The 10,955-nt window shown below is 57.9% G+C and overlaps 1 protein-coding gene across 1 annotated transcript; it reads right to left on the bottom strand.

Moving 5' to 3' along the window:
* Positions 1-1,733: 1,733 nt before the first annotated feature.
* On the bottom strand, positions 1,734-5,403 carry AQP5 (aquaporin 5). The gene is made up of 4 exons (XM_043563851.1): positions 4,961-5,403; positions 3,728-3,892; positions 3,250-3,333; positions 1,734-2,469 (listed from the first exon to the last, which is right to left on the bottom strand). The coding sequence occupies exons 1-4, from the start codon at positions 5,321-5,323 to the stop codon at positions 2,284-2,286; spliced, it is 798 nt and encodes a 265-aa protein (XP_043419786.1). The 5' UTR covers positions 5,324-5,403; the 3' UTR covers positions 1,734-2,283.
* Positions 5,404-10,955: the final 5,552 nt, after the last annotated feature.

Here is a 10,955-nt window from a genome sequence, read left to right as displayed (position 1 = left end):
CTCTGAAGATCTGTCTCCCATAGGCCCACCGTTCACCTCCTTATGCTCCCCCTGGGGCCCATCCAGAAAAGGAACGCAGGTCGCTGCGCTGGAGGGAGAGGCCAGCCTCCCAGTCGTGTCTGTGCCTGTACCTGAGTCATGTGGGCACTAGAGGGGAAGGGATCCTCTCCCTTCTGCACCCCCTCTCCTCCACCTCTAAGGTGGACTGGGGGCAGCTGCTTCCTGGTGGCTTAGGCGACCCAGGCCCGTACTCCCATGTGGCTAGAGCCGGGACCCAGGACTTGTGTTAGAGGAAGCCTAGCAGCAGCGGATTCGGTGGACGAGGTCCCCCCCTGCTGGTCGGAGCGGGCATTTGCGGCCTGGCTCCAGGGTAGGGGCCAGGGGTCGGATGAGGCAGGTGAGGGCTGGGAAGTCTGCTCCTCCTCACCCACGGTCGCTGGGGCTGCCGCTGGCCAGCCAGGGTCCATCGCTTCTCCCACCCCTTCTCAGTCCATCTCCTGGCCCTACTGCCCCCTCCTCTTCCGAGGCAAAACTGAAGACCACGGGGAGAGGTGTCCATTCCAGAGAGAACCAGGAACTCGGGTTCAAACACCTGCAGGAGAGCAGAGGCCCAGAACCAGAGTGTGGCTGGGGTCCCAGATGTGTATGCGCTGGTTTCTTTTCGCATTAGTTTATTGAGCACTGACTCTGAGGTGCCTGGTCCTGTTTGCACCAGCGTTTTCCTTCCATCTACTGTCTCATTTAGTGCTCAGAACAATCTATGAGGTGGGTACAAGTATGCCCATGTTACAGATGAGGTAATTAAAACTCAGCCTGTGTTACCCAAAGTTGCAAAGCAGGATTTGAGCTCCAAGCCAGACTCCTTAACTATGACACAGGACTGTGTCCCGAGCTGCTCATCTGCACGACTTCCACCATTTTTCCCACAGAGGGCCGACTGGTCCCAGGAATCTCACTCCCTTCATCTTAGACCATTCCCACAGCAACCCTGTGAGGGAAGCATTTTTAAACCTTGTTTTATAGCTGAAGAGATGGAGACTCAGTGAATTTAAGGCGGCTGCCTAAAGAGTGTCAGTGACAAGGGGACAGGCCAGATAAGAGCAGAGCTACAGGCCTACTGGGGAAGATGGTGGGAACAGTGGCTGGCAGAGGCAGGAGAGAGGAGGCCCAGGAAAAGGCTGGACTGGCTGTGGCTTCTGGGTATGTGTGTGGGGCGGACAGGGGGTTTTTCCCTCTGACTGCAGGCTCCCAGCATGGCACCTTTTTGGAACAGTGAGGTGTACAGAGGGGAGTCCAGGGCTGTGCCTCCTCCGTGATGACAGACCCGGCCGATCACCCCCTTGGCATCTCAAGGGGCTGCTGGCTAGTTCACTTCTCCTCTCCCCGGCCTGGCACTCCCTGGCCCCAGTGCCAGGCCCTCCTCAAGTGGCCCAGACTTGACATAGCTGAGATGGGAGGGGCAAGCAGGCAGGTGGCTTGGTGAGGACCCCTCCTCTGCTCTCACGGCTCGCTCCTGACTTCTTGCTCTATTTCCATATTTGGTCTCTCTCCCTCACCCTCTCTCTTCCTGACCTCGTCTCTATGACTCTCTAAGCCTCCCCTGGCCTCTGCTTCCCTGTCTATCCACAGAGAACTGTGGAGATCATGGGGAGTGTAGGGGATGATGAAGAGGAGACAGATTGTCCAGAGGGACAGAGGTGTCCCAAAGAGAGGCTCTGGGGAGAGATGAGGGAGAACATCAACGTCAGTGGTTTATTGGGAAGCCCCTACCCCAAACACCAGCAGCCCTGCCCCGTGCATTCTTGAGCAGAAATAAATAAGGCAGCATTGAATGAACCGGTCGGTCTCCCTCCTAAGGCAATCTGGGGAGGGGCGGCCTTTGCTGTCCTAGGGACTAGGACCCCTCCAGTTCTTGAGGAGGGGTGGAGGAGGGTGGGGGCTTGCACACTGCAGGCCACCCCCCCCTCTTCCTGGCCTGGCCCCGGGGAAGCCTGTAAGCTTGGTGGTACTTTCACAGTCTCTGAGGTCTGACCTCAGGGCAGCAGTCTGTCCTGTCCCAGAGAGACCCTTCCCCATCAGGCCCCAGTCCCTGGCCCCTGCCCCTGCCCGAGTCCCATCATGGGTTCCTGCTCCCATCCCTAACTGTGAAGCTGGGGGAGCCAGCACCTCCAACCCAGCCCAGAGGACCCAGCGGTGGGGGAAGGAAGCTTTGCTGTCATATATATATATTTTTTTTTCCCCTGAGGTTCAGGGGCTGAGGGTCTGGCCCGTGCCTGACACTGGTCAGCGGGCGGTCAGCTCCATGGTCTTCTTTCGCTCCTCTCGCTGTTCCTCCCAGTCCTCCTCAGGCTCATACGTGCCCTTGACGACGGCCACGCGCTCGCTCAGGCTCAGGGAGTTGGGGAAGAGCAGGTAGAAGTAGAGGATGGCAGCCAGGATGGCCCCCACAATGGGCCCTACCCAGAAAACCTGGCGGGGGGAGGGGGAAGGGCAGCATCAGGGAGCTGAGTCTCAGGCCTCAGAGACCCACGGCTCCCCCTGCAGAGGACAGACCCATGGGCCCTCAGAGAAGATGGATGCACAGAGTTCCAGACCTCCGGAGCGAGAGACTGTCTCCTGACTCAGGAACAGATACGCTGATACCCTATTCTCCAGGGACAGGGACATGGACCACAGACACTCAGATCCTCAAAGGAGACAGATCCCCAGAAGGACAGCACCCTCCCCCCACCCCCCAACCTCACCCTAAAGAGAGACAAATGACCCTTCAGAGGAAACAGACATATAGGTCCTCGGAGAGACAACAGAACTCTCCCTTCCACATAGGGAGAGAGACCCTGAAGAGAGGGAACGTGAGTTCTCAGATAGATTGTCCAGAGGGACAGGCCCACAGGAGGGAAGGCTCTCTCAACCCCTCAACAGGAGCAGATAAATAAAACATCAGAGAGGACACACAGATATGCCACCTTCCATGCCCCACCCCAGAAGGACAAACACAAAATCCTCAGAGATCAACACAGAGGAACAGAACTTGCCTTCCCTAGAGGGACAGACACACATAGTCCCCAAGCTACCCCGGTCCTTGCGCTGGCTGCATCCCATCCCCTTCTGTATCCCGTCCTTTCTCCAGCCACACCTCCCAGGGCCACCCCCAAGCTCTGGGCCCACAGCATCCAGACAGTCCTGGGCGCTCCTGGCCAGGTTTTCAGGCTCTCATTGCCAGGGAGCCAGGGGAGGGCCCAGACTCACCCAGTGAGCGGGGCTGAAGCGCTTCATGACCACTGCGGGGCCGAAAGAGCGGGCTGGGTTCATGGAGCAGCCAGTGAAGTAGATCTGGACAGAGAGAGGCAGGTGGTGAGGAGGGCAACATGCTTGTCCACTCCTAAAGGCCTGGTCTCTCCCAGGGTCACCCAGAAGTTCAGGGGCTCAACCAGGTCTCTGACTCAAGTCTCCTGGTTCCTAGGCTGGTGACCTCTCCCTCCACAGGTCCCTCCCTATGCGCCACTCTTTCTTCTCAAGTCCTGTGCTTGGACTTGATTTCCTGCCTCCACCCCAACTCCCACTTACTCCCATCTTTCCTCAGGCTAGAGAAGCTTTGGGGGCGTCCAGCCTGGGACAGGGTACGGCCGCCCCACTCTAGGCCTTAACTGCTGGGATGTTGCGCGAGGGCCCTGTTATTTGCCTGAGGGGCTCCCCACAACTCCAGCCAAGTGGCAGCATTGCTCACCCCCACGAGGTGGCCCAGTGTGACAGACAGGCCGATGGACAGGGCTGGAGAGCCCACAGGACTGGTGCGACGGGAGTCCGTGGAGGAGAAGACGCAGAGCGCCAGCTGGAAAGTCAGAATCAGCTCCACCACCATAGCTTGACCCTGTGTTGTGTTGTTGTTGAGCTGAAAGGGGAGGGTGGGTTAGAACCCCTGCCTTCTAGCTCTATGGCCAGCAGCTTGGGGGATGGCACTTTTCGCCTCCACGGACACGGACAGCCGGGGCACCTGGAAGCCAAGCCTTGCGCACGGAGAGGTCATTTGCTGAAGAGATTATATACTTCGCAGGGTGTGCAAAGCTTAGGGCACAGGCCTGTGGCCGAGGAGCAGAGTGTGAGGGGAGGCTTTCTTGGACAAGGTCCTGCCAACGGTTCTGCCCAGTCCCAACCTCCACAAGCTGGCATTTACCCTCCCTCCTGTGGGCAGCTACCCAGTTTGCCGACTGCACCCCCTGCCTGCCTCCCGCCCGTGTCTGACCCGCTGCCAGTGCCAGCCTCAAACCCGTCTCTCCGGTGGGGCTGACTCACAGTTTGACAATGGTCGAGAAAATCCTCCTCTGTGTTTGATTAATGAACCCAGTTTGCATGGGACATGGGGACTGAATCTGGGGCTATGGGAGGGGGTGGAGGCAGGGACCGGGAGCAGGAGCCCATATTCAACAGACCCTACGCAGTGACACCACATTAAGGGGTTCCCAAGCATGGATTCTAAATGTAATCCCCTTGGCACCTGCTGTGGTGGGTTATGACCACCCCCATGGAATGGCTGAGAAAAATGAGACCCAGAGGAGCCAGGGGCACCCAAAGCCAGGATTACAACCCATCTCTTTCTGATGGTTCCACGAAACCACTACAATAAGGAGCGGGACAGGAGCAGGGAAGGTCCCAAGGGGAAGGCAAAACTCCGGTTTGAGACACAAGAAAGCCGGAAGTTTCCGGCAAGAAAGGAGGGACAACAGGCAACAGGAGAGGCTTCCCGGGAAGAGCAGCAGGAGGGGAGTGGGCAGGGGAGGGGGGCATGAACCAGGGAGGCTGAACAGGGAAACACACCAGCCTGGAGACTCATCTTTCTGCCCTTCCTGGCAAGGGTGTAAGTGGCTCATTCTGTGGCACCCACCCTCAAGATAGGCTCTACGGCCCTGTTCAGGAGCCCACCCCAGGGTCCCTGCCCCACCCTAGCCCCGTGGTCACTCACCGCGTTGATGGCCAGATTGCCACGGGCATTGATTGGTGCCAGCCCATAGAGGATGCCGGCCCCCGCAATGGCACCCACCAGCTGGGCCACCACATAGAAGGCAGCCCGGAGCAGGGAGATCTGGTTGCCCACTAGGAGGGCCAGGGTGATGGCGGGGTTGATGTGGCCTCCGCTCACGGGTCCCAGGGCCTGGGCCAGGGTGCCTATGGCCAGGCCGAAGGCCAGCGAGATCTGCAGGATGCTGGGCAGCGCCGACGGCCACTTGAGGGCCGAGCCAAGGCCGAAGAAGACGAAGATGAGGGTGGCCAGGAACTCCGCGAACACGGCCTTGAGGAAGGCCACGGAGCACACCTCTTTCTTCATGGTGGCCGCGGGGGCCTGGCGGCGGCGGCCGCGGCGGGGGACGCCCGTCGGGGCTGCGGCGCAGGGGGCGGGGGGCTGGCTCCCGGACGCGGCGCGCTCTGCGGCGCCCACTGCGTGGCTAGCGGCCTGGCACGGACCCGGCAGGGGCGCGCTATATAGAGGGCGGGCGCCCCGCGGCGGGGGGGCGCGCGCGGGGGAGCAGTGGGCGGCTCCCACGCCCGGGGCGCAGCGCGGCGCGCAGGGAGGGAACCTGGCGGCCACCGCCGGCTCGCCGCTGCCCCTGGCCCGGCGAGCCCCCGGCCCGGCGCCCGCCCCCCCGCCGGGGCCGCAGCGGACCCGCCCGGGCCACGTGACCCAGGCGGCCGTGTAGACCGGCCGGGTGGCGGGGGACCCGCGCATGGTGCGCCCCGGGCGGCTCCTGCGCTCTCCTCCGCGCTGCTTGTGCCGGCTCCCTGCGAGACTTCTCCGGTTCCGGCCTCGCCGGGCCGACTGTTCTCGGGCCGTCTACCTCCGCTGGCCTTCTATCTCCGTCCTTGGTCTTCCCCTTTTCTTCTCCTCGGGTCCTGGGTCCAGCTCCTCCTTTTCCTCCTGCGACCCGGGCATCCTGACCCGGCCTCACTCCCGGCAGGGCTGGAATGATGCGATTCCCCAGAGGGCAGCTCCACTCAGCTCCCTGCCCGGCGATGGCGGGGGCGGGTGGCCGGGCTGGGCCGTGCGGGGCGGTCCGGCCGTCGTGGGCCTCTCCCTGGCCGGGCCAGGCCAGGCTGGCTTCCCGGGTTGGAGCGGGGGCGTTTTGGGAAAAGCGGGCACAGTGCCAGCCTGTCCTGCGCTCGGCAGTCCTCGACGCCCGGTAGCCCCAAGAGGCTCCCTCTCCTGGGCAGCCCTGCCAGCCCCTCCGGGGGTGCAGAACTCGGGATTCCAGTGAGTCCCGAAGAGGGTGGCGGCTGGGAGTTCACTTTGTCCATGGGACGGGAGGGAGCATGACCGGCTTCGGTTTTGCTTTGGGTCAGAGACGAGCCCCTGGAACTAGGGGTGGGGGGTGCTGGCGCACCACCGACCTCCTGCGCCTGGTCTTGGCCTCTCCTGCCTTCCTCCTGGAGTCCCCTACTCTGGATCCCAGGTTTTCCCTCTCCTCCTCTGCTGCTCACCTCCTCCTTTCTGTCTTCTTGGTCTTCTCTTCCTTCAAACCCTCACTCAGTCTTGATTCCTCTCTCTCTTGCAATCTCTGCTCTGCTCTTTTTCTCCTTCGGTCTCTCCCTCCAAAACCTGTCTCTCTCTTTCAGACTTCTTGTCTGTCTCTTCAGTCTCTCCACCTGCCCTTTCTCCCTCTGGCAGTCTCTTCCTCTCTCCGTCTGTGTCTCAGTCTGCCTCATGATCTCTTTGTCCCTCTGTCTCATTTGAGTCTCTGCCTCTTAGGCTCTCTCTCTGTCTTTCTCCTTCCAGTTTTCCTTCTTTCCCCCTTCTTCTTTCCTTTTACAGTCTTAGCCTTAGGCTCTGGCTCAGTCTCTCTTCACCTCTGTTTCTATCTCTTCTGTTTCATTTTCCTTTGCCTTTTAATTTGTGACTTTCTTTGTTTCTGTCTCTACCTCAATTTCCATGCCCGTCTCTATTACATGTGGTCTTTTCCAGCCCTCCCACCCCTGGACTGGGTGACACTTTCTTCCAGCTCCCACCCCCCTCCTCCTGTCCTTCTCCCTTCTCCCTGAGCTCCCAGCTGCTCTCCACCGGCCCTCCCCCTCTCACCCCTCCCCCTTCCCAGTCTCGGGTTAGGCACGTAGGGAATGAGGCTGGAGGGCCCTCCAAGGTTTGGAGGAGGGGCAAGGGCCCACCCCCAGGATCCCTGGAGAGGAGTTCCACTAAAGACTCCACCATCTGCTATTACCAGGCGTCCTTGGGAAGCACTCAGCCCAGTGCCCGGTACCGAGTAAGGCTCAGTAGAGTTTCCTCATGTTGTGTGTGTATGTGACTATAATTTTCCAAGTCCCCCGAGGGCTCCGTGTGGAGCTATGCAGAGGGTGCAGCAGAAGGAGAAAACAGGTACCCCTCTGGTAGTCTGCCCAGCAGGGACGAGGGGGAGGGGCCCGGAGGAAAGCCAAAGACCTGGAGGAGCGGGCTCTGGGCCCCGTGGCAGCTAAGAGGCCAAAGAAAACAGGGACCAAAGAAACCCCGCTATTGTTCCTCCTCAGTTCCGTGTTTCCTCCCAGAGCAGCTCCTCCTCCACTTCTCTCCTCTGAAGGCAGAGGTCTGTCTGTCCTTTCTGCCATGGGTCCTGGAGCCCTGCCCCTGGAAGAGCATAGCAGCTGTGCCCTGGATTTTCACCTGGGTTTGGGGCTGAGGGCAGGCCTGTCCCAGACTGGAAAAATGACCCTGATGACCCCCCACCCCCCACCCCAGGCCTCAGAGGGCACAACTGGTCACATTTCCAAGGCCTGTGCCTGAGGTCGGTCCATCTCTCTCCAAACATCAGGGTTGCTCTGTTCCAAGGTTGTCACGAGAAACTACTATAGCTACTAGGTCCTGGAATTGTCTTTGCCCTGAGAACTTGGGCCCTGCCTTGCCAGCCCCAGAGGGATGCTTTCCGCGACCTCTATGGGCTGGGAAATAGATCTCCCCGTGTGCAGCAGGGAGAGTTAGAATCTCTCAGGGAGAGCCCCCTTGCCTCCTCTCCCGATATAGGGACCCCTGTATTCCCTGGGACAGGTAGAAATGGTAGGGTAACTGGCAGCAGATATGCCCCTGGGGCCCCACCCACTCCCCAGCTTTGAGAAGAATCATTCATTCATTCCACAAGGGCTTATTGAGCAGTCGCTGTTTAGCAGGCACTGTTCTAAGCACTGGGGGTATAGCCATGAGCTAGCAGACTACCTGACTGCCTGCGGGAGCGAACATTCTAGTGAAAGGAGACAGACGATAAACAATGGACACATGTAAATTAGATAGTGTGATAGAATCTGGTAAGTGCTATGGAAGCAAAGAATATGGTAAGGGGGCTGGGCAGGGAGTGAAGGTTTCTTGAAATTTTCAGTGGGGTGTCAGTGTAGGTCTTATTGAGAGGCTGACATCTGAGCAAGCACTTGAAAGAGGAGAGGGGGAGATCCAGGCATATATCTGGGAGAAGAACATTCCAGGCAGAGGGAACAGCCAGGGTTACTGGAGCAGAGAGAACACCGGAAGAGCATAAGGAGGTGAAGACAGAGGTGGCGGAGGGGGGCAGACCCGTGCACCACCAAAAGGCCTGCAGGCTTCACTGGAGAGAAGGAAGAAGTCACTGAGCTGAGGACTGGTATGGTCTGACAAAGTGTTTTTTTTTTTTTTTTTTTTTTTAATGTTTATTTCTAAGAGAGAGAGAGGGAGCAGGGGAGGGGCAGAGAGAGAGGGAGGGAGACAAAGGACGTGAAGCAGGCTTTGCATCGTCAGTGCAGAGTCCCATGTGGGGCTCGAACTCACGAACTGTGAGACCATGACCTGAGCTGAAGTCGGACGCCTAGCTGACTGAGCCACCCAGGTGGTCTGACAAAGTTTTTTAACTTTTTTTTTTTTTTTTTTTTTTTAACAGCAACTCCTTTGCTGTTGTGTTGAGAAGAGACCAGAGGGACAGGAATAAAAGCAGGTAGGCTCCTATCCAGGGAGAGGTGACAGTGCCCTGGACCTGAGTGGAGGTACTGAAGGCAAGTGATGGGATTCTGGATCCCTCAAAAAGGCAGCACTGACTGGATCCCCTGATGGAGCCCGTGTGGCATATGAGAACAAGGAGTCAAGGTGACTGGAGCTTTTTGGCCTGTGCAGCTCAAAGACAGAGATGTATCCGTTGAGATGGGGAGGACGGTGAGAGGAGCAGGTCTGGGGAGCAGAGCAGGTCAGTTTCGGACATGTTGAGTATTAGGTGTTTTCCCAGACCATGGAGCTCCCTGTCCTGACTTTCCGACACGATGCTACAGCCAGCACGAGGGGACCAAAAGGGACCGTTCTTTGCTCTCTCTGAAGGACACACAGTTTGCCCGTATCTCGGTGCTCTCTCCATGGTGCCACCTGGGTCACAAAGCCCAGGGTGCCCATTTTGGCCAGGTTGGCTGTGGGAATTTGCCACCACAGGCTACCTCAGTTGAGTTGCTTATTCAGCATTGAAATTCCTTCTGGACCATACCTAACAGCAGCTCTGGAGAGCTCATGACACGTGAGAGACGCCAGTCTGTCTTCTGGCACTTTGGACGATATTGACCATTTCTAAGTTGTGGAAGAAATAGCACTTATTGGCAAATGAGCATTTATTGAGTGCTTACTATTTACAGTGCACTGTGCCAGACAAGACAGAGGAAGGAAGATAGATAGGAGAATACCATCCAAGAGCCGGAAGGAGCCCTGCCCCCAAAGGGCTTACAGTCTTGCCTGGGAGGCACTGCATATATACAGAATCACAGCTTAAAGATACAAGACAACGTCAAGGCAACATTTTGCAGGCACAAAGTGAGGATGTGGGAATGGGTGCTTCTGGGACCTGGTGGTCAGCCACCTTTTCCCTTTAGCTCAAAGCCCTCTCTGTCCCCAGCTCGAGGACCTGGAAACCTAGCCACCTGCCTCCATGGTGCCCTGCCTCTGTCTCGTTCTGAGTGTGTCTGACCTCCATCCTCCTCCGGCCTGGGAGCTTTTCAAGGGCAGAAACCAGCCTGGTGTTCTTTGTCCTTTACTCCCTACCCTGCTGTGGCCGTCCCCAAGAGATCGTGTCCATCACAAGACAGAGGGCTGGGCTTGGACAGGCTCAGGGGCTCGCAAGAGGGAACCAGGACTTGCCTCAGACCAGACCTGGTCTCCTGTGAGTTCTGCAGGGACAGACCATGGGCTTTTGAATAAGAAGGCCTGAGCTCAAGCCTTGGCTCCACTACATTCAGCTGTGTGACTTTAGACCAGTCTCTGAAATGCAGTTCCTTAATCTATAAAATGGGAAGAACGATGTTTGTTCCGCCTGTCTCACAGGGTTGGGAGATAATCACAGGAGATGATAGGGATTGTGCCGGAAATGTTAAAAGCCCGCGTAGCTGGAAGTCATTGTCCTTCTCTAACCCACCTGAAGTTTTAAGAGGACTAGATGAGCCAGTGCATATAAAACACCCAACACACTGGTTGGGACACAGGAGATGGTCAGTTGGCATCGGGTCCCCTCCATCCTCATCACTTTGAGTCCTGCTTCGACCTCTGACCTTAGTGATCCCGATCTGAGCAATCAGGACAGGAATTTGTGGGGATGTCACATCTGGCTCTAGGGGACGTGCAATCCGGGAAGTGGAATAGACATAGAGAGAAATTCTTGGCAACTTCCGGGGGGATCTGCTGGAGTGAGGTAGAGTGGGGATGAGGTGCCCGAGACACGTTCAGGATTGGCCCACAGCTCAGTGCCTTACTGCCTTTGAATGTCCAGAGCAAGGACACTCAGCTACCACGAGTACAGCCCTGGAGGTTAGCTCTTTAGTCTCTGATATAACCCCTCCCCTGGTAGTGAGTAGTGAGCCAGGTGGCTGTCACCAGCTGTCTGGGGTTTGGAACAATCATCTTCATAGCACCTGTGGCCCAGGGCAGCCTTTTTGTGACCCCAAAGGGAGCTTTGGTCGAGGAAAAGAGAAAGAAAAGCATAGATGAG

This window comes from Prionailurus bengalensis, chromosome B4 (assembly GCF_016509475.1).
Source record: "Prionailurus bengalensis isolate Pbe53 chromosome B4, Fcat_Pben_1.1_paternal_pri, whole genome shotgun sequence".
NCBI lineage: Eukaryota > Metazoa > Chordata > Mammalia > Carnivora > Felidae > Prionailurus > Prionailurus bengalensis.
The sequence above is the reverse complement of the archived record's forward strand: the minus strand, read 5'-3'. Positions and strand labels throughout refer to the sequence as shown.